This window comes from Schistosoma haematobium, chromosome 5, assembly GCF_000699445.3.
Source record: "Schistosoma haematobium chromosome 5, whole genome shotgun sequence".
Lineage (NCBI taxonomy): Eukaryota > Metazoa > Platyhelminthes > Trematoda > Strigeidida > Schistosomatidae > Schistosoma > Schistosoma haematobium.
In genome coordinates, this window is record NC_067200.1 from 10,185,219 (window position 1) to 10,209,193 (window position 23,975).

The window sequence follows — 23,975 nt, forward strand, 5'->3', positions numbered from 1 at the left end:
TATGAACTGATAACACGTTTTGATTTGTCCGCCCCTTTCTTCCATCCATCTCCAACACCAGTCAGCATTGCGTGTCGTCGTAATCGGTGGTTGAGCATGCGTGATACGTGACCCAGACCCACTATTACTCATCCGATGATCCCAGCAGATGCGAGCAATATTTCTAAGACATCTATGTCTAAATACTTGTAACTTACGAGTATCCTCTACCCATAACGGCCACGGTTCTCAGCCGTAAAGTAAAACAGAACGAACTGATGCGTAGTATACTCACCGCTTAATTGATAGGTGAATATCTCACCGTCGCCACAGGTGACGTAAGTTTGCAAAATCCAAACGACCTTTTTGAGTCCGCGCACAGATTTCGTCAGACACCAACCCATTAGGGTCAGTCAGACCTCCAAGATAAGTGAAGTTGTCAACGAATGTCCACAAAACCTCTTGAACTAAATTACAAGCATTTTATTTCTACCTAATCTAAAAATTAAATCATTACTGACAGATTTTAACTTAATTCCCGTAAATTTTAATACAAACGCATGTTAAAGCAACAAAAAGAGCTTCAGTGCTGATAACAGAGGTTAACTAATATTTCACAGCTTTGAAATTAGTTAAACATACATGTCAAGATTTATATACACAGTTAGTAGTATTATCAATCATATACTACCGAGAATACCTTCGAATTCAAACCATAATAAACAATCATACGATAACAAACTACTCTAATGCTTCTAATAGCAAATTTTTGTCAAACAATAAACTGACAACGTAACATATATTATTCCTGGAATTAAAAATCAGGTGAGCATTTTCTCTGTACAGTACAATCTGATGTCTATTCTGGTAGGTAGTTGGAGAAAGTTAAAAAAATACTGAATCGAGATTTCTTACTAGTTGGAACATGTCACCAAGGCATCCCTGTATTCCTGAAGGAAATGGCATTCTCGGTGAGATTCTAAACATGGGTGCAGGGTTTTCTGCCGATTACTTTCAACTATCTGACAACAAAACTTAGAGCACGTGATGCACTTAGACTACTGAACATAATGCAATTTGATCGAGAGTTCGGTCTGCATTAAGGGACTAAATACACATGACATGCATCACTATTCAATAGTTGATCAAATACTAACCTGTTTTCTACAATTCAACACCGTTGTTCGTAAGAACAGATCTCGAACAGTTTTTAATAGTACGTATTCCGCGAAATTCACTTGAAGTATCAAATATCCAATATATACTTTAACTAATCCCTATCTTGTACCCACTTGTCAGCATATTCATAAAAAAGACAGACATGTTAATAAGTCTTGCTACCGACACGCTTAAACTGTCTTCTTAACCGGTTCATATAACCCCAACTACTTTTACACGTCAACTGGGGCACTAAAAAAGCTCAAATTAAGAATAAAAGCTTTACTCTAAGATCAGTTTGTTCATAGAAAAATGTACGTCATTTTAGTATTACACCTGACCAATAAACACAGACTTCTGGGATAGTATCGAATTTAGTACCAGAGTAGATGGGAGGCGAAATCCGACTCATACGTCCGTGTCGTGCCTCCCGGATAGTGGGACGGATGATCCATGAACTAACGTGAGCGGTAACCCGGGAGGTAGAGATCGGGCTAATCACCCACTCAACCGACACCCTCAAATCGATTACGAACTTCACAAAGAAACGCAGCACAATTACTCTTGGATGGAAAAACGACAAAAAATTGACAAAAGTGATGCATGTAATGTACGGGGTTGCTCCTCACGGGGAAAACTTCAACTGGTCGCAAAAACAGCTATTCTAGCCCCGGTAGTTGTATCGTGCTTCGATATGACCTACTTCTCTCCAGAAGGGCCTACTAGGCTTCAGCAACTTGTTTGGCTGGAAGGGACAACCCAACCAGAGTAGATAACCATCCAAATCAACCTGATATGTACAACTATCGATTATTTTTTTAGAGTTTTCTGATAACTTCTATTGGATGGTGAATGGCGAAAGTGTTTTAGCTATTCCCTGACTCCTGAAAACTACAATAAATAATTATTTGAAGATCTTAATAAATCAGTGAATAAATACAAATTTCAAAAAGAAAAATCTATTGTAATAATTATATAATTGAAGAATTAAAGTATCTAAAATGTGTTGATTAGACCGGGCAATACATGTGTTCGTAATAAAAATAATAATAGTAATGATAATAATAATGATAATAATAATAATTAGAAGATACCGGGGATAAATATGATACCAAAAAAATACCAACAGGATGGAGATGATGATGATGATGCTTGATTTGTTAAAAATAGTACATAAATACAAGAATTTTGTTTTATTCAACAACAAAAAAGTAATCATGTTAAAGTACAATAATGGCTATTTGATGAACAGTTTTCAGTAGTAGTAGTAGTAGTAGTAGTATTAATAGTAGTAGTATACAGTTTAATCATTGAATCTTTAATAATCCTTTGTAACAGATCCATATGAAGGTGGAGCATTAACCCAATTGACATTAGATATATTATTATTTGGTAAATAATTATTTTCATTAGTTATAGTATGATAATTATTTCTGATTAGTTCATGATTTGGTTGACCAATTAATTTTTCATATTGATATGGTTCAACTATACGATTGTCATTTATTGATGATAGTTCTTGTACCATAATTGGTGAATGACTATTAATAGCTTTATTATTATTATTATTATTATTATTATTATTATTATTATTATTACCACTACTATTTAATTCAGATATTCTTTGATAATGTCTACGTTGTATTCGACGTATTACAGAAACACTACTGATTGCGCCAATAATAATCAATAATCCACAAATAAACGCTGAAATAATTGAATTTTCGTTGCTATTATTTTTGTCATCATCATCATTTGGTGGTACAATATCAGGATCACCTAGGCCGGCAATGACAATCCTATACGACGTCGTGAGGAAAATGAGGAAAAAATGAAGAAAAGAAAAAACGAAACTAAAAACTAAAGAGGATAAGACAAAAAAATGGAAGAATAAAAAGGGTTTTCTTAGGGTAGCAAGTTAATAGTTTTTTTCTCGATTAAACTTACTGTAGACGAGATATTAAAAATGTTAACTGAAGGATAACTATACTTTGCTGAACAGTATGTTGATTATGAAACATGATCTATGAAAGTAAAAGATGTAGATTGAATGGTTCGACAATGAGTGATCGCGTATCATAGAAAAACCGGATGGGCGTTTTTTCTAGGTTAAAAGAGATATGCTAGGTAAATGTGGTAAGTCGGTTTATGGGATAGTATAATATTTTTATTCATTACTGAAGTGATTGGAACTTGTAGTGTGTAAGCATAACTATAGTCTATTTTAGTGCTTGATGCTTGTCGGTGTAAGAGTAGTTTGGAAGAAAAGCTTGAGGGTAGCGAAACCAAAACTTGGCACCAGACCACGAAGTCAACAACTGTTGATATAAGTTATGACTTTAAATGCAAACTATCTGGTTGGGTTCCGAACAACTATCGTGATCATTAGTTGAGGATATTCGGTGATATGGCATAGAAATGATCACGATGATCCAAATACATATATTATCTTATTCTAGATCATGATTTCTAGTATTCGTCTACATTTTGTCTTCCTTATTTATATATCTTCGATTACTTTGGTATTCATGTTGTTAAACTTATCAAGTCGTGTTGACATGAAATGGCAACTTAATCCACTGTATATTTCTACTAGATTGTACGTCTACTATTGGCTGACAAACTATCTGAAATTAAGGCTAATACGTCTCCAGACACGTGAAAAATCACCTTTTTCATAGCACGATTCAGTAAACGACAACGTAGTGTAATATCATTCAATCGGTAATTAAAATCAATCCCAAAGTAATTACACTTGACTTGTATACTTTAAGTGAATATTACATTCAGTACAATCGACTGGGTCTAATACGCAATGCCAATTCTAAAGCTACTCACATTTCTAGTTATGTGAGTAGCATATATGTTTATTTCATTTAACTCTGTCATAGACATTCTTTTGGAGCTTTCGTGATTCAATTATCCAAGCGTTGATAACTTGCAGTGAGATTTCATCATTCCATTTAGAAAATATAGATAACATAGTTCTGTTAGATAAATACTCTAATAAAATTCAGTCTTTTAGCTACCTTGGGCAACAATGCAAGCACGTTTGGAGTGGGGTTTTTATACCTTAACTACAAACTGTTACTTCCGGACTAGTCTGAGCGAACGAATAAATTAACGAAAAAAAGTTAAACGCATCGACCAATTTACTTATCATGGAAGTTTCATTAGCCCTGCTGAGTTGGTGTCTAATGGAATCTGAGTATATATTCATAAAGCCTGGTTGCATTTTGCCTATTCGCGTCAGCTGTGTTATAGTCTAGATGTCCATCTTTTAATCAAAGGATTAATGTACTTGATACGTTTGATGAACAGAGGTAATAACTCTAGCGAACTTTATTGAACACTGGATATAACATCTCTATTCTCTTCTAGTCCTCGATAATAGTATACATCAGTTCGTTTTCTTATTTTATGACCGTGAAACGTGGTGTTTGGAAAACAAGGATATCCCTAGGTTACTAGTATTTAAATACAGATGTCTTCAAAGCACTGATCGCATTTATTTAAACCACCGAATCATCAATGATGAATTTAGGTACATGGTACTAGGTAAAGATGGTAAGCTGATGAGGTGACGAATTTTCATCAGTCAAGGTAGTTAGGATAAGTGTTATGTATATTCAGCTACCGATGTTAGGTGATGTACGACTAAGTTGTAAGAAATCTAAGGGCGTTGAAACCGAGACGAGACATCACCCCACATAATCACTGACTGTTAAACTGAGCAGTAAAAGTAGATGCAGACTATTCAGCTGAAGTTTTCACATTTTTTGCGAATGAGTAACTGAGTAGCATGTTTCAACTCAAAAATCCCTTCCACAATGACCGTAATATATATATATATATATAATGGAGCAATAATCAAATAATAAATAAGCTTACCATGATGAATAATTTGTGTCAGCATAGTAATGTTTCGAATGAGGACTGCCTAAATTGATAATTAATTCACGTACAGCAACTTGATTTTCAGTTGACTGACTATGAATTTGATTAAATCGATCACCGTACAAAGCAAATGGTAAACTAAAATGATATGATTTTGGCTTAACATAACGATGATCAATTGGGCGTGCAATACCAAGTCGTACTAATTGAGCTTCAGTATTTTCACGATCAATCCAATAAGCTGCAGGAAATTGTAAGTAAGCATTAGGCCATGTAGATTGAATTAATTTATTATCTTTTGATACTTCCAATCCCAATTGGATAAATGGTGACTGAGAAATATATTATGAAAGAAAATGAATTAATTAATTAATAGATGGATTGTATTATACTTATTGTCATATTCTCTTTATTATAGACTACTAGTAGACCTATCAACTGTTACCATACTTTATTCCTTAATTATTGTTAATCAATCACGTACTGTTTGTTTTGTTCTCTATCAGTTATGATATTATAATGTTTAAAATGTGATACCTTATTTGATGTACTGTACCAGACTAATAATTTGTGTATACGAAGTAAGGAGTGTTTGAGATAGTTGTTAGTTGTGCTGGCTGATTGAACTAGTTGTTAATTAAAATATAATAATAGTAGACGGTTGATTGATGACTTCTTTTCAGGGAGAGCCAATAGAATTGTAGTTTATGTTGACTTAAAGTTAACAACAGTCCAGTTTAGAACGTATAGTTGGTCAACTCTAAAATGTTAGACTATAGATGGAATAGTAGACGCTAGATAGAAAAATTATAGTTGGAATTCCTATTACTGAATACAGCACGTGATATTGATTAGTGTCTCAAGAGATAATAGATAAACAAGAGGTAATCCGTCAACAAACTATTCAAAATACTAATTTCCATGAAATCATTCTTAACTTTGAATTGTATGTTGAAAGTACATCGTGAAACTTGTGTCTTTAAGTAGTATTTTGTGGTAAAGAGTGATATGAGAATTGTTATTTTCAATATAGTCATATAAGAAGTAGATTGTAACTGTATATAAGTATAGAAGTGGGTAGGCACTTTTTTATTAACCGGTAGACCATAGCAACGTCTAGAATTTAATTCGCAAGATGATAATCCGTAGGATCTTTTAATCTTGAGTTAATTTATCCCCTTTTTTTAATGATAAATACCATTAATTAAAGCGAAAGAGAACTCTATATAGTATTAATAGCCATCTAATTATATTCTTTGATAAGAATACTTACATGGAAAAGTGGAACAACTGTTCAATGGTTAAAGATATTCAACTTTCAATTACTAAATGACAAATTCACAAACACTATTCTCTCATATTACTATTAGTATTTGAGAAACCAGTTTGTAAGTATTACTAACACAAAATATTTGATATGTAACATAAAACTAAGTGAGTGGTATATGCTACTTATGTCAATATATATATATAAGTAGCATGTGGCACCAATCGAAAATGGAATGCATGCCAGCAGAAGATTGAGAGGATCCAATTGAAGAGAACAGAAAGTAATTGTGATAAAAAAAATTGAGGGAATTATGAAGCGTATAAAGGACAATTGATGGAAGATGTGCAGACGATGTATTTAATGTAGTTTCTTATTTTACGAAGACATCCCGAAATTTTGTATTAACAAAATAAATTGGCTCGGCAGATTGACGGAGCTACGAAATTCAGCGCACCGGCGGACTCGACATTTTAAAGAGGAGGGTGGCAGACTGAGGTAGAGAAGAAAGAGGGAGAATAACCGCAGAAGCGAACGTTTAAAGAGGGGACGAGTGTAGTGTATGCTACTAATGTTTGCATATATAAGTAACGTGTAGCACCAGTCGGAAGTGGGATGTCTGAGACAAGGTTAAGAAGATTGAAATGAAGACAAGACAAAAGGAAACTGAAGATGATCAAGAGAACAACAGGAGTGAAGAAACAATGAAGCTTATAAAAGACAATTCAAAGATGTGTAAATGATATATTTGATGTATGATTTCCACATTTTACTAAACCACTATGCGATTATGCATTAAAAAATAAATTGGTCTTCCCCACCTGAGTGTTCATTCACTACAAGTGTACACGAACCTGTATACTTGAATGAGTTATAAACATTAAAATTAATGGATTTCATTGATCTCTTGTCATTTTTAATCCGAGACCTTCAGTCTCGCGTGCGGATATTTAACCTCTAGACCACTGAGTCGTCATTCAACGGTATAAATAAGAATGTCACTTATTCTTATTTCTCTAACAACATATCTATACATGAATTTCACAACCACGAACAAAAATCAGTTCCAACTAACTAATTCATGTCAGTGGACTCTACGGTAATGTTACAAAGTTAAGTGTTTTCGAAAAACAATGAACATATATATATATACATGAGTATTTATGCACTTTATTGAATAGTCGAATACATTTTCTCGCTCACTCTTGTGTTCTCGCTCAAGTAGTCAATTAGGGAGGGAGGAGTTAGAGCATAGAATACCGGGTATCAGTACCAGATTTCGGATACCGCAAATCACAAGACTTTACATATTAACAATGATTACTATAACATTCAGACACTTAGTTGTATCTAGTTCTCTGCCCTTATCGATAAACATATACATGGACAAATCTTCCGGAAATTTGATATTAAAACTATAACGTGATAAAAGCTTCTGACAATACACGTGATTCAAGTGTATCGAATACAACAGTTTAGCTAAATATATTCATATACATATAGATGTGTACAATAGAAAATATAGAAAGACTTGTAATTCACCTGGTGACAGTCGAATAAATTTTACTAGCACGCTTACATTCTTTTTGTTAAAGTTAAATAATGGTAATCATTTTAGTTATTTATCTTGAATGATGAAATTATATCTTCATATTGAGTAAACTCACTTATACCATGCTAACTGAATAATTGATATATGAAAATTATAGATGCACCTGACCGACTGATATTCGTATTCCTTTTACTATAATCTTCCATTTGGTCTATTGGCTACTGGAACACGATTTACTATTCTTAATTTAATCCCAATCTATTTAGTTACACTCTCACACTCACAGTCAGTTCTGAATTGATCTTGTATAATTATTGTTTTTTATTGTATGGTGTGAGGCGGTCTGATCTGCTTGTACATAAACCGAATATATCTGAAATATACGATTCGAATAGCGGAGGCTGATATTTGTGTTCTGGGCTGAACTGACTGGACTAGGTGAGAAACTGATGTACAGAGGACTAATAAAGATTCAGAGTTGACTCAAGGCTACTCGTGGTTGATACATCGCTGGTTTAGCACAGGGACATGATCATAAGAGACGGTATTCTGACTGGAGATTTCGTCCCGTGATAACTGACAGGGTCATAAGTCATAACAATAAATATAATACATTTTTTCATAACATACATTTTTCTGGATTTTAAGATAGTACTCAAATTTAGCATTAACACAGTTGTAAATTAATCTATTTATAATTGGTAAGTGTTTACAGTTAACTTATTACAAATGATGTTCGCTGGGTGATGTAACTGAATAAAGACTACAAACATATTATTGATTGAATTCCAACAATTAGTATTCGCTTGACTTAGAATATCGAGATATAATTTTAGTTAAAAAAGAGGCTGAAAAAAGATCCAGGATCTTCTAACTACCTTACATAACAATGCACACATATTTGAGATGAATTTCCTTCTATCTATGTTGAGGATGCTCAAAAATCACTTGGTAAACGTCTTATTTTTGTAATTTCATTTTGAAATTCTCGTTTTCGCGCCAAAAGCGCCCATTCTTGCCATCAGACTATTTCCCACTTAGAAGGACCCTAAATGTCACTGATTCGTTGCCTCTTTTATTATGCTATTTTGTGATTTTTCCCAAAGACCTTATACTATATATATATATATATATGCATGCTTGGTTTGATCGTGCTTCTGGCTGCTTGTGGAACATACCTTCCCCTCATCTGAACCAGGTCTTCTCCCTCTAGTTAGCAGGGTTGGGACGCATCGGAATAGTTTAGCTTGTCTTGTCGTTGTGTTGCTGATCCTTCGTTCCGTTCACCGAATTTAGGTGATCTCATAATCCCTTCAAACGTAGCAATCTAAATGCAAAATGTTGCTTCAAGACTGATCTGGCTTAACGTCTAAACTAATGATGATAGAAAGTGAAGCAGTTGAGGGAGTTGACCACTTCACTTCGTTTGAAAGTTTCATCACCTCTGCTGGGTTGATGTGTGATGAAATCTCAGCACAATATCAGAAACTTCGGTTGGTTTTAAGAATTTGTATCGTTTATGGAGTAGGCGAGATATCCGTTTACCGATTAAAGAACGAGTATACCATGGCTGTGAAATGTGACCTCTAAAAATACAGGATACGCGTAGATTACTAATATTCGATTATAGGTATCTTCGAAACATTACTCGTATATTTTGAGACCATAGAGTTAGCGATTCTGAGGTTAGATACAGAGTACTAAGTATGGCGAATTAATTGACGAGGTGATTAATTTTTATCCAATAAAATGGTTAGGATATGCATTACATATACCCCCCACCCTACCGACTACCTTGATATGCGATGATGGATGGTGTAGGAGTATGTTGAAAGAAAACTAGGGTTGCCCAAGCCATCAATCCACGGAGAAACTGATTATAAGACTGAGCCAAGTAGACGAGTCCAGATTACTCGGTGGGGGTCCGTGTGATTACTGTAACCAGTGGTTACAGACCTAAAGTGACATAACTCAAAATTATTCGAAACAGAGCAGATGCATTCAACCATTGTTTTACCTTGGATACTAAGTTTCTAAATTCCTGATAAAAATTCTTTCATTTTACTAATTTACGTTTTCTACTCGAATCGTATCTTTGATAGCAATTCTTTTCTATTACCACTAATACTGTTGTTAATACCTCTACTACTCTGTGCTAAGGCCTGACAATTCCAGCTTGCTGTGCTAACGGGATGTGGTAACTTAAACTGATGTACATATGTGGTCAGGTTTTATGTTGTGCAAGACTGACTGACTGACTTTTTATTTATTTATTTATTTCAACACATAGATAATGGTACAAAGAGGCACAAAATACATATGCGCCACACAAATATCATTCGATATGTGTGAGGGCTGTGATACTGCCCGGGTGCCCAAACCCAAGCAGGTGGTTTTCTTAGGGGGCCATTCCCCGAGCCTTCGACCTGAAGGTCTGATCCAAAAGGCAGTGGAGCATCGTAAGGAGATGCAGTCCCATGGAAGCCGGTGACCAACAACTGGTTCACACGCCATTTGTTCCCGCAGGATACTGGAGCCCATGTGCACCATTGGTTTGGAATCCGGTTAAAGCGCCGGACATTCGCTTTTCGTCCTCCGATTTTCGTAAACAACACCCCCGCCACGAGAAGGCAGTGAGTAGGACTGACTGACTGACTCGGCACTATATTATTGAATGTTTATTGGTAGTAATAGTGGTTAGTTAAAAGCATTCAGTAGGAACCGTGGACTGAAATTTCTTTAGTTAGTTTGTTGGCATTTGTCAGCAGTAAAGCTGTACACATTTGCGATCTTTTTAGAGAACTACTGCTTCCTTCATGAGATTTTAATCCAGGAAGTTGCTGAATATCACAAACACATATACGATTGTTGGATCATCCAAAGGTCAAGTAATAATATGTACTTACAAAATAATTAATATAGAACGAGAACACGATATAGAGGCACCTACTATCACTAATAATTATTTATGAAATAAAGTAAATATTTTAAGTTTTAACAGTTGATTTTTCTGAAGCATTAAGACTGACAGGAACCGATTGATAACAATCGTATTCATCCATTCATCTTTGCTTATAATGCTTGTGATTGAAGGCAATATCGAAGCAATCCGCACAGGGTGCATATATGCCAGTAAGTGACTGATCAATTACAGTCCTAAACATCAATGGGAAGATTTAAACAAACAATGCAAAAACTTCATCCCATTACACAAACTAGTGGTTATCAGGACTGAGTAGCCAAGTCCATCACGCGATGGCGTTTGAAGCGAACAGTACTGGGTTCGAGTCTTGGAGTGAACATCAACTCTAGGATGCAGGTACATCCAGCTGACGAGTCCAAGATAGGACGAAACGTGCGTCTTAGATTCCACTGCTAGTCACCATCCATCTTTGCTTATAATCCCATTTAATGTTGTACTCAATTATAATAAATAAGGGGTCATTTGTCAAAATCAAAACGAGACCGAAAAAAAGATTTGGACGATCATTGTATCATACTGCGAGCTAACTAAATCTGAAAATGTATACCAATAGACGTTGACATAGTGGTTTTAATCGGGTTTTGTTCTCTGATGAACTATTGAAGAATTTTTCAATAAAATGAAACTGTTTACATAAATATAGAAAATTATTGAAAAAATAACAATACATCTCAATGATAAGTGAGTAGTTTAACATACTTTTATTTTGCCCAAAGGACCATCTTCACAATATTTTTGAATAGTTGTTTTATTCCAATAATATGAATTGTCCATAAGTGAATGATTGGAAAAAATTAATAGAACAGGTGAAAAATTATCATTTGAATTTATTACTTCCACTTTGTCCAATATTAATTCAATAAAAATACTTAAAGCATTCTCAATTCTATAATACATTTGTTTATGTGGTGGTTCCGCTGTTTTATACACTGTAAACTGATAAGATGTAAAGAGAGAGAGAGAGAGAGAATGAAAAAAGATGTATACTTAGTGAAAGTTACTGATTTTTTTTCCAAATATTTTGATGGAGTTTTGTTGTATGAACTGGATGGTTTGGTCATGGAGCTTTCATAGTTATTCTGAACGACATCATTAGCACAAATATAAACTAATTCTAGTTAAATCAAGCAATCAGTTAGTCAATGTAAAATCTGATAAATTTATGCACGACAACCATATAAGTTGAGAAGAAAAAATGAATTCACAAAGTACTGTATAAGATAATTTTAGGAATGATAAACAATAAATACATCCGTAATATTGTGACAGATCTTAAGCTACGCTACCCAACGCCTTCAACCAGTCCTTACAGTAATCGTGATAACCACAATAGATTAATTTGAATTTGTCTTTACGGCTTAGTCTAACAGTCAGTGTTTTTGTGAACGGATGTCTCATCCTAGTTTGGCTACACTTGGATTTGTTACAACCCACTCCTACACGATTAAAAGTTGTACGTCTAAGTAAGCGGTAGTTGGATATGCATTATATATGTCAAAACCACCCCAGTCACTAAAAATTCACTATCAAATCAACTGACTCGCTATCTTTACCTGGTACCCTGCATCTAACCTCAGTAATGAGTAATCAGTGGTCCCAGAATAAACTACCAATGCTTCTAAGGTATCAAATACCAGTAATCCCCAGTTTTTAAAGACCATATTTCACAACTATAAAGTAGGACAGAATGAACTGCTGTGCAGTACATCCTTTCTATGGTTGGGAGATGGATATCTCAACCACAATATTGTTGACACGAGTTAGCAAAAACCAATTGTACATCCTTAATCAGTGCTGAACTTTCGTTAAACAAGAACCTACCAGTACTACTGAGACTTGCAACATGAGGGAAGTAGTCAACATGCTCAGCTACTTCACTTCATATCATTAGTAGAATATCAATGTAAAAACGCGTGAATTGAACACCTATATTCTAGATAAACATCCGATTCGATATCAAAGTCATTATTTAAATTAGTACACAAAATCCAGGAACCAAGCTATAAATAACCAAGTACACACAAGATCAGTAGATCACCTAATTGAGTCATTCATACCGATATCACTATTACATTGATTATGACTTGGTACTTTACTATAAATCACTCTGGCCTGTATTATTTACAAATAACACAATTTTGAAGTATTTATATAGTAACAGAAGCAAACATTCACTATTTTTAACATATAACGTTGTCAAATTCGTTTATGCATGCCATCACTTGTGATATTATTTATTTAAACACAAACATTGGGACAAGGAAGCACCAAATAGATATGCGCCACATTTCATCATTCGATTTGTATAACTCGGGCGCCCAAACCGAAACAAGTGGTTTTCTTAGAGGGTCACAGCCCGAGCATCTGGCCTAAATGTCTGATCCACAAGGCAGTGGAGCAACGTAAGGAGGTGCAGTCCCATGGTAGCCCGTGACCAACAATAGGTTTATACGCTATTTGTTTCCTCAGGATCCTGGAGCCCATATGCACTATTGGTTTGGAATCAGGATTTTTCAACTCCCCTAGGTAGATCCTCCGTATCCGCCGACCCGGCCATAATAATTATGGACTCAAAACTATTGAGCCTGATAATGAAGTTATTGAAGGCGATTGTTCGTTCGAATATTCTTTAATTTTGTGTATTCTATGGGGATTTTGAATTTTCATTTTGACGAGAAACGATGCACACAAATCAATGTCTGCTCGAGTTATGAAAAAATTAAAATTTAAGAACTACAAGACAAAACATATATATAGGTATATATCATTCTTAATCTTTGACTGAATGCTAGTATCCATATACAATCCCAATGAATAATGTAAACAAACAAATGTGAGAATATTTTAGTGGGAAGAATTGGTACTGGTTAGGAAATGGTAACTTTAAGGATAAACGACTTTCACTACAATTGAATAAACCATCAAGCACTGAGGAAGAGATGAAGAAAAAAGCCATCGATAACCAGACTATTAAGTAGGAATAGTAACTTTTCTGCTACTGATATTCATGACTGCACTTTGGTCATATTTTCGTTAGTGTACATAAGCAATCTGTAGAGGACAACTCAAACCTCTTTACTGATAATAATATAAACATTATACCTGTTAAGTCAGTAGTTTGCATCCAGTAGTTCAGTGATTAATGGATTAAACTTTTGAATCAAAAGTTACCGAGTTTGAGTCTCAAAATGAGTATCGATATTCGAATCTAGGTATATCCAACTGATAAATTGCAAATAAGAAGAATGGAGCGTAATGGATTACCATTGTTAGTCACAATTCACTTATTTCAAATGACTAGTGATATAATTGTTATATAGTTTTCCAGCCAAACCCACGTCTATGGGTTGAAACAACTATGTTCAGGGTACTTCTCGATTTCCATGAGTCTCAAGTTAGTCAGTTCATGATATATGACGTCTTTATGAATTTTTTAAGTTTAGAAAATTTACACATTACATTCTTTAGAGAAGGCACTGTAATGTTTCTGGATGCATATGGGAAAAGATTAATAAAAATCAGATAAGGTGTTTTTATTTGAAATAAAATGGGAAGATAAAAGCAAGAACATGAGGTGATCTGTTGTGACTTTGGTCTGCCCATTAGTTCTGTTCTGAGAGCCGTAGAAAAATTTGTCTCAGGACTAATAAAGCTAGGCTCCTTAACGTAACCTTGAGTGAGTCCGATTATGACGAATTTAGTTTTGCAGGCAGAAACTATCCCATCGGATCATTAATTATCTACCTCACGGATCCTGATTAGTAGGCAGAAGAGAAGACGGCTGTAGTTAGAAAAACTATATCTCCAAATTAGGCAGAGATCCGATGTTACTCTCAAAAAATGCATGGTCAAATACATAAGCATATAGACTACAAAACATAATAAAACAGAAAGGATGTGTACCAAAAGGGTATAGAGGAAGAATCAGAATGCCAAGCTTATGATCAATTTACAATAGGTTGAGAATAGAACAAGATGTGGAGACAGTTTATTATTCAGATAAAAATTCGACATAAGGTAAATAAAGGAAACACTAAAATCCAGTATTTTTTGCCTCAAACGGTTTATGTGTTATCAAATAAGATTATCAGTCTAAATAGCTACTAACTTGTGCGACGGGTCTAGATGGTAGCTGTAATAGTTCCAATTTTGCCATTGTTAATGTTAAGGACTGAAACTGATTAGTCTTCATTGACCTATATGCATCCCAAACTGATGGCTCGAATATTTTGGTAGGATCACAATGTTTATTAGGATTAGATTTAAAAAATCGTGACGAAATCCAGGATGTACTTTTAGTCCTTTATTTGAATCATCAGATAAATCTGCCTGGAACTTTAACTTTTTACCAATCTGATTTTTTTTTAAAAAGCATATTACTAAATACTTATATGAAATCAAAATAAATGACAGACTATTTATAATGCTTTGTTTTTTTTCCCGCGTTAATAATGTAAAAGACTACAAATTTCAATAAAAAGTGACTACATAACAAAGCTGATTGAATCTCCTTAGCTGATGAACATATTTTGATGAAGATTAATTAATTACAGTCCTCACCATCAACAATAGAAAAATAGAAACCTTTACAAATAAAATTTATCTTAATTACATAAACCAGAGATTATTTGAACACAATAGCTCAACAGATAATGAGTTGGCCATTTCAGTTGAAATGTCAGTGTGAATATCAACATTGAGATGCTGATGTATCACAAATAGGATGAAACATACATCGTGGATTCTACTAGTAGCTATTATTCAACTAACTGTAGATAAGTGATTAAAATGGTAAATAATACCTATAAAACAGATTATATCTTATCCAAATATTGAATTATTTTGGGAAAAAATTAATTACTCAAAGTCAACATACATTCAATTTAATAACACCGTCTATTTTCTCATGAGAATCTAACGATTGTGTAGCTTCAAATTCGATATTGATTTGATCATCATTTGAATTATTCTTAAATGATGAATTTTTCCAGTTTAAATTACTTCCTAAAAATGTTTCTGTTTGACTTCCTGTGTCAGGAGCAATTGTTTCATCACTTATATCACGATAACGAATTATCTAATTCAAATAATAAAACATGAATTTCCAAAGTAAATCTAACCCTATGTAATATTAATCCGTAAGATTGGATAGAATTATTAACTGAAAATGAATGCCTATAGTTTAACGTATTATTATCATCAAATTTGGAACAATCCACATTGACTTTAGATTTTTCAGTAGTGTGTATTAATATTAGAGAAGGCGGATGATGTTGACTGGCAGATATTAAATACCATAATGTATGTGTTTGATTCTTAACTGATATTTGATATAAACTTGTATGGTTGCAATATATTACATCTGAAGTTATCTGAAATCATTTATTAGTAATTATTATTGTCAAATGAAACTTACATTAAATGAAGACACAACAATACTTTGAATAATCAAAGTACAAGAATATACTAAAACAATCCAAATGTTTACTGAATACATCTAGGGAAGAATTACAAAAAAGAAAAGTTAGCTAACAACGATATTGAGAAAATATGAGGGCAAAGACCAAGAATATATTCCGTATATATATACATTATTTCTTTATTTGATCACATAAATATTGGTACGAAATAGCACTGAATACATATGCGCCATACAAGTCACTTGATTTGTTTGTGAGTTGTGATACTGCCTGGGTGCCCAGGCCGAAACAGGTGGTTTTCCTAGAGGGTCACACCCCGAGCATATGATCTAAAGGTCTAATCTACAAGGCAGTGGAGCAACGTAAGGAGATGCAGTCCTGTGACAGCCGGCGACCAACGATTGGTTCACATGCCATTTGTTTCCTCAGGATTCTGGAGCCCATATACACCAATGTTTTGTAATAAGGTTTTTCAACTCCTGTAGGTGGGTCCTTCATATCTGCCAACCCGGTTAAAGCGCGAACATTTGCTTTTTGTCCTCTCAGTTTCGTAAACAACAGCCGTGCCATGGGAAGGCAGTGAGCAGAGCTTTCTTAGAAATGGCTGTATACGCGTGACCATGTGAGAGCGTTTCGAGAGAGTGAGAGAGAGGGCTGACTCTCCCCACTCTCGGCCGTACCAGGGCTTTTGGGGACTGCAAGATGTTTGCCAATAAAAAAAATAAATAATCTGGACATTCTGTTCTGCTTTATGGCTGTGAAATGTGACCATCAAAAGTAGGATAGTTATTTTATGCCTGCAAAGCATTGATTGATGTTGAAATCATCGAGTGCACATCGCTGAGGTTAGAAGACGAGAACTAAGTAGGGATTGAAAATTAGCTAAAAAGGTAGTCAATCTTTATCGACTCAGTCATGGGTTAAAGCTAGGTAGGCTAATGTTTACTCAAGCGGTGGAGGGTTCTATACAAGTAGTAACATAAATCAAAGAATCAATCGCCATCAAGTATAATTTTATTTGAATTAGTGCAGAATTTCTGGCGAAAAGAACAAGTGATTGGGTCAAAAGACAAGGAGAGCTGCAGTAATTAGAGTTGTCTGGCAGTAATATATATATATATATATGCATCAAGATACAAAAAACTATAACAGACGTTTCGGTAATGAAGTGAAGATTTAGATCTAGTTAAGAGATTTGCTGGGTTTGGTAGAGGTAAGTTAAGCAGATTTTGAACTTCTGGACTAATGTTTCAAAGACGAACTTATGAATAACATAACTACGTTTTTAATCACTAGATGGAGATAACTAAGATATAATTTATTTTAAGGTTCATTCAGCTGGGAAATACTTTACCAACTATATCAACACCCATATACATAAAGCTAAAACTTGATTATCTGATAATCAAGTTTCGAAAGCGATGAATCATATGTTATCTAATCAGGCCTCTATTCGTTTATTTTACATCGGTTGGTCACAAAGTTATTAACCCACTAACTAACTACAATAAATCCCCCTAAACAGTTGATCCAACAGCTGCTTATTTACTGTCGTCTGTTTATTTGGGAACAGCTTTCCAGCTGTATTTAGCAGTTTAATAACCTCAAGAATCAGCAGACTTTGTAGAGCACCTTGCTTTTCACAGCCATTTTGGTAGTTATCACATTGCATTCCATCCTGAACAGGAAAGAAGCATATGGGTTTACCATAGCTATATTTTATTTGATTCATCTCAGAGGACATAGCAGGCGAGTAGAAAAGCCAATAACGAACAAACTACCTGTGGCATACAGGTTTTCACACCGAGTAGTCAAATGACTTTCCTCCCACCACTGGGGAGAAGTGACTATGCAGTCATCTTATTTAAATTCATGGCTGAGATTGCCTATTAAACAGTTGCGCCGGCCTGTCCTAATATATGGAAGGCAGATATGGAGGCAATCAACTGGGAAATTGACCCAAGGGCATCAGTACAAGAGGCATGGACTCTTTTTAGGTAGTTATACAATCGGGTAACAACCATACATACTCTGGACATTTCTAAAAAAGAAGCACGGCCATCCCTGGATAGGCCGGGATATTCGACGTTTACTAAGAGAAAAGAAGAAATGCTGGGACGTTGCCATCCGCCTTGGCACAGCAGGTACGATGGAACGCTACAGATCGATAAGAAACAATATAACAAAAGTTTGGGAGGCTCAAAGAAAATATGGAACGCAGTTGGCACAATCAGCACTCAAGCAGCCCACGAGAATATTCTCGTACATAAATAATAGAACAAGGATGCACCATTGGATTCCCTACCTAATTAAAGAAGGGAGTAAATCTGAAGTGACGGAGGAAGATCAGGAAAAAGCAGAGGCTATAGCTGACTATTTTGGGGCAGTTTTCACTTAAAAACCTCCTCTACAGAAGGAACCAGACCAAAATAAAGAGTCAACAAACCACCTGCTCACTTTGGACTTCGATCAAGACAATGTGCTTAAGGCTCTTAGCACCTTAAACATGGAAAAGTCAACAGGACCAGATGAACAACACCCCAAAATCTTGAGACATATTGCACAATATATCGCGGTCCCACTGACTGTGATATTCAATGTGTCACTTGACCAAGGTGGGTTACCTATGGACTGGAAGGACGCGATCGTCACTCCTATAAATAAAACAGGACCAAGACAAGTTCCATCGAGCTACAGACCTGTAAGCCTCACCAGTGTTGTAGTTAAAATTTTGGAAAGAATAGTCAAACGGACCAAATTGGCATTTATGGAAACCAATAACTTGCTAAACATAGAACATGGTTTTAGAAAGGGTCCATCTTGTACAAAGAACCTCCTTATAGCAAGGGAGTTTTGGATAAAGGCGCTAGACAACGGAAACTCAGTGAATGTTGTCTATATATACTTCAGTAAGGCTTTTGACAAGGTGCCAACTAATAGACTGCTATTGAAGTTGGAAAACCTTGGCATTGCCGGACCTCTTTCAAAATGGATTAAGGATTTCCTAGTAGGTCGTAGACAGAAAGTAAGAATAAATTCCAAGTGCTCCATCTGGAGACCAGTACTTAGTGGAGTACCTCAATGTTCCGTCCTAGGTCCTTTACTTTTTACAATGTATGTTAATGATCTTCCAAGTATAGTACAGTCTCCAATGTTATTATACGATGACGATGTAAAGATCTGGAGAGTAATAACTGGAGACAGACGCATGTGCTCTTCAGGCAGACTTAAATAATGATTCACTGGTCTAAAGAGTGGCTGATGCCTATCAGTGCAGCAAAGTGTGTCTACATGCACTTTGGGGATTCAAAGGTTAATAGGTACAACATAGGGGAAGTGCCATTACCCGTGGTCCGGTCTCATAAGGATCTAGGGGTGACAGTGAGTCATGATCTTAAGACGACGGCCCATTGCCAGGAGGTCGCAGCTAAGGAGTTTAGAACCCTCTGGGCTTTAAGACGGACATTCACTAAGTTAGATACCACCATGTTCACCACAGTATACACATCCTTAGTGAGAACTAAGCTTGAGAACTGCATTCAGGCTGCAAGCCCCTATTCAAAAGGTGACTCAGATATCCTAGAAAAAGTACAGAGGGCAGCTACCCGTGCAATTCCAGAACTCTGGAGTTCACCATACAAAGAGCGGCTTGAAAAGCTGGACCTCTCTACTCTGTCCTTTCGCAGATTGAGAGATCTAATTTTGATGTACAGAATACTGAGGAATGATTCTGGACCTAACTTACTCTCTTTTTCTTCCCACTAGATCGGGACATCTCAGAGGACATAGCAGACGAGTAGAAAAGCCAAGAACGAACAAATACCCGTGGTATACAGGTTTTCACACCGAGTTATCAATACTTAAGTATTGGAACCTGCTGTCCGAAGCAGTGGTGTCCGCACCTTTAATTGACACTTTCAAGAGAAGACTGGACACTTACAGAAGCATACTAGAAAAGGAATAAAATAGGCCGTAGGCCTACTGTCTTTACTACACAAATCTGAATCTGATGTTATTTTAATAACTAAGTGAGTATACAGAGGGGAACAATGCAAAAAAATCTCTTAAGCATAGGAAAAAAGAAAAACAAAAATGGTTCTGAGAATAACCCAACCATACGATTTCAGTGAAATTACTACTCTACAATGTAAGGTTCCTCCAGACTTCCCCGCTCTTTCGTTTTGATGGCCTTGAATGGGCAACGTCCAGGGGTACCGTTCACTGGCGGAGGTTGCGAGCACTTGAAGGTTAAATTGTCGCAAGATGATTGGTGCGTCATATCGACAGTTAGTGAAAATTTTCAGAAGCGGTCAAATCAAAATATTTTTGAATTTGAATTGAGTTCAGCCACACCATGTCCGGTAACGCCCACCCTTCAAGTAACGAAGACGATGCCATCGTGATGATGCATGATGTAAGACGAATCTTCAATGATATTATGTTATCTTGACGATTTACAAGTTGGGACAATATTGAGACCTGTTTAAACAGGTCATAAGGCAATATATTGACTTCTGTGGTTAATAATTATTTTTTTAGTATACGCATCCTAAGTACGTTATGTCATTATGTATAAAGAACAATGATGAACCATCTCTAAAGTATTTTTTGTGAGATATGTCTGTACATATGGACGTAAATTCAGTTCATCCGAGTCAGATGCATGCGTTCAGGATGTAGATGATGGTAGTGATCATCATTCTTCTGAAGAGCATACAACTCCTAACTCACCACCACAACCTAGACAAAGAAGACGACGTCAGTCATCTACGTATGTTTTGTTTCGAAATATTGCCACTGCGAATCTGCATTTTGGGTGCGTGCAGTAAATGGTGAGCTAAAACTCACCTCTATTAAGACCGTGCACAACCATCCCTGACAGAAGGATATATTTCTGTCGATCCATCGAGAGGACAGTTGACGCCAAGTGGACCTGAATAATGAATTTTCAAGGACTTCACTATACCATGTACCGCAAAATAAAAAACACATTTTCACCTAATTGTGAAAACCGAAAATGAAATTTCAAATTTATTTATAATTAATTTCGAATTTTGGCTGTGCAAAAAGCAGAAATGAAAAAGTAGCGCAAAAATGTGTCGCGATACACCTAGAGCGCTGCCCCTTGAGTGCACGCGCTCAAAACCACCTAGGCCTATGAAACAAAGAGAACTATGAAAGGTATCAACAGACCAGTGTGAAGTACTGTTCTTAGTTCACAGACAGTCCAATATCTTCGTAACTGGTTGGTTTTTTGTGCTTCCTTTTTGGTGTTAGGGTATACCCATTTTATCTTCTCCAGTTCATGTCTCTTATCAACTTTCTGTACGAACGAACGCAATTTTCTCAAATAATTCCTTGTTCTGCTAATTTTACTCGGGTGCTGAGCAACACCATCTGGCTAACAAACACATACGGAGCTCGTTAGGCATAACATCTCATCATTCCTCACATATATAATTTGGAGATGACAAAAGGCACTAACAACTGACAGTTATTTGGAGGTCAATATGTATCGCGTTAAACGAATCTGTTCGTTTTACGTTAACGGGGTCGGCAGAACAAACAATTTGCATTAGAGGTTGGTCGACTTGTTAGTTTCATCCTACAAGTGCATTTCGTGCTTTTTTGGACATTGTAGCAACTCCCTGAGTGTGTGGAGCATTTTCCTCTTCGTGACCGGAGTATAACAGCATCTTTCTCGTATCTAGCCTTGGCTTTGCAGCTTGGGTTTGATGGGTTTCTCTGATTCCCAGTGCTGCCAGTTTGTATCTTCTCATTTCCGTCGCTATTTGACTGGTCTTCTCGATTTCCCACATTATCCGGATGTTCCATCTACCTATAAAAACTGTTACTCTGGTTGTTAGAACGGGCATCGGACTGTGACTTCCGAAGGAGATCAGTTTTCACCGTGAGGCGTCATAACTTTTCTAAGTGAAGACTTCCAAACTCCCAGGGCAGAGTTTAAGTAGTTTGAATTATTTTTCTGGTTAGCGTTTTCTCAGCGAATTAGCTTTCTACGGGGTAAGACCGTCAACCCCAAACACGACCTTCCTCTTTTACCCGGGCTTGGGGCCGGCAGTAACTCTAGAAGAGCTAAAGGCAGAGTTCTTACGAATACACTCGTGTCTAACTAATTACTCCTAGCTATATGTCAATAGTTCACATAGTTATCAACTTTCCCGTACTGAAAGAATTTTTTGGTAACCAATCGTATGTATTAGTGGTTTTATTAAATCCCATCACGATCAAACAATAACGAGGTCGAAAATACCTCCCTGTAACTAGATAAACCGTACTAAACTTAACAAACTAACTAGAATATTAGTTAGAATTCTTCTCTACGGTCATACTTTTGTTCCTTCAGTTAGCCTGTTAATGCAAATGCTATTGGAAATCGACTCATACGGACAGTATACCGGTATAAACGTCAACGGACGTTCTAATTTGAACCAAAGGTAATACCGATGTCAGTGTCGACGTAACATTGATTGTTTTTCTATTGCTAAGCACAAAATACTAATACTGCCCATGAATCAGGCTAGTAACCAACGGCTATTACTATGTATCCTCCTGTGATTTATTCAAATATCTGTACACAAAACCATTCTTAATTATTATAACCTCTCTCTGTTTAACTCTTAAAAGATTTTCGCATAGATCTCTATTTTGCGCGTGTCTAGAATTAAACCAAGCATTTTGAAATTAATACATGTATTTCCCCATCAATTGCCTCAGTCTTGTTGGTTTATCTTTCAGCTTACTAATATCCGGAGGATTCTTATCATTCTGTTGGTAACCTCACTCGATATGGCATCGAACCAGCGTAACATTGGTTCTAGTGGGAGAGTAGTGTAGTCGTATTGGTCATCGCCTTTCGTGCCTGTAGGCAACCCTCGTGCTATTGATAGAAGAAACCTGACTAGTAGCGAATAGGCCTTTATATAGATCTTCGCAAAGTCGGAGTGAGCGTGAGATTTCCTGTTCAGACAAACAAAGCTTCTCAGCACTCAACATAAGATAATAGGAAATATAATGCCTATACAAAATAAGGAAGTGGATGAATACTTGAACTCTGTTGTTTTGACATATACTTAGTTGTTTGAGGTCAACTCTTAACCAATCAACCTAAGCTGTTACACACCATATAATCCTCTAGGCCAAACGTGAAATAACTGGGAAAATAGATATTCAACACTTAATACGAAGAGAAGGCTAACAATGGTGAACGCGAGAAAATTCAATCGAATTCAGTCAGATGGCATGGCTTGGCCTTTCAGACTTGGTCACTATGTATAACTTTTCTTTACTCACACTAAATATATTATTCTATCTTTGGCGCAAATGTATTCTCCAAAAGCACTAGACGTCATGTTGCTGATCCTTATGATACGACGAGTCGGTGTAGACAATAATGGGACTTCAAAGTAAGATCTCATAGATTAGGTAATCACATCGTGACATATCTATAATTTTAGGATTACGTCTACTATTACAATAGTAATAATAACTAAGGAGACCATAATTCTACAGTTATACCCCCCCCGAAAATGGGTAGAAAGTTGAAAACTTTCAATAACAGCTAATTTTTTCGATATATAAGGTCGCGGGAAGCTATGAATGGATCAGTCACAAAATGCTTACCAAACATCGATTCGAACCATAACATTTCATTCTCCATGTTTTACTTCGCTTCATCTGTTCATATTTTTTGTGCAA

General features: G+C 35.8%; 1 protein-coding gene across 1 annotated transcript; it reads right to left on the minus strand.

Annotated features, from left to right (window-relative positions):
• Nucleotides 1-2,097: 2,097 nt before the first annotated feature.
• Nucleotides 2,098-23,954, minus strand: TSC2 (Tuberous sclerosis 2-like protein; the record flags this gene model as incomplete). The annotated part of the gene is made up of 8 exons (XM_051219538.1): nucleotides 2,098-2,936; nucleotides 5,029-5,366; nucleotides 11,536-11,772; nucleotides 15,713-15,913; nucleotides 15,957-16,208; nucleotides 16,253-16,333; nucleotides 20,401-20,496; nucleotides 23,901-23,954. The coding sequence occupies 8 exons, from the start codon at nucleotides 23,952-23,954 to the stop codon at nucleotides 2,456-2,458; spliced, it is 1,740 nt and encodes a 579-aa protein (XP_051064861.1). The 3' UTR covers nucleotides 2,098-2,455.
• Nucleotides 23,955-23,975: the final 21 nt, after the last annotated feature.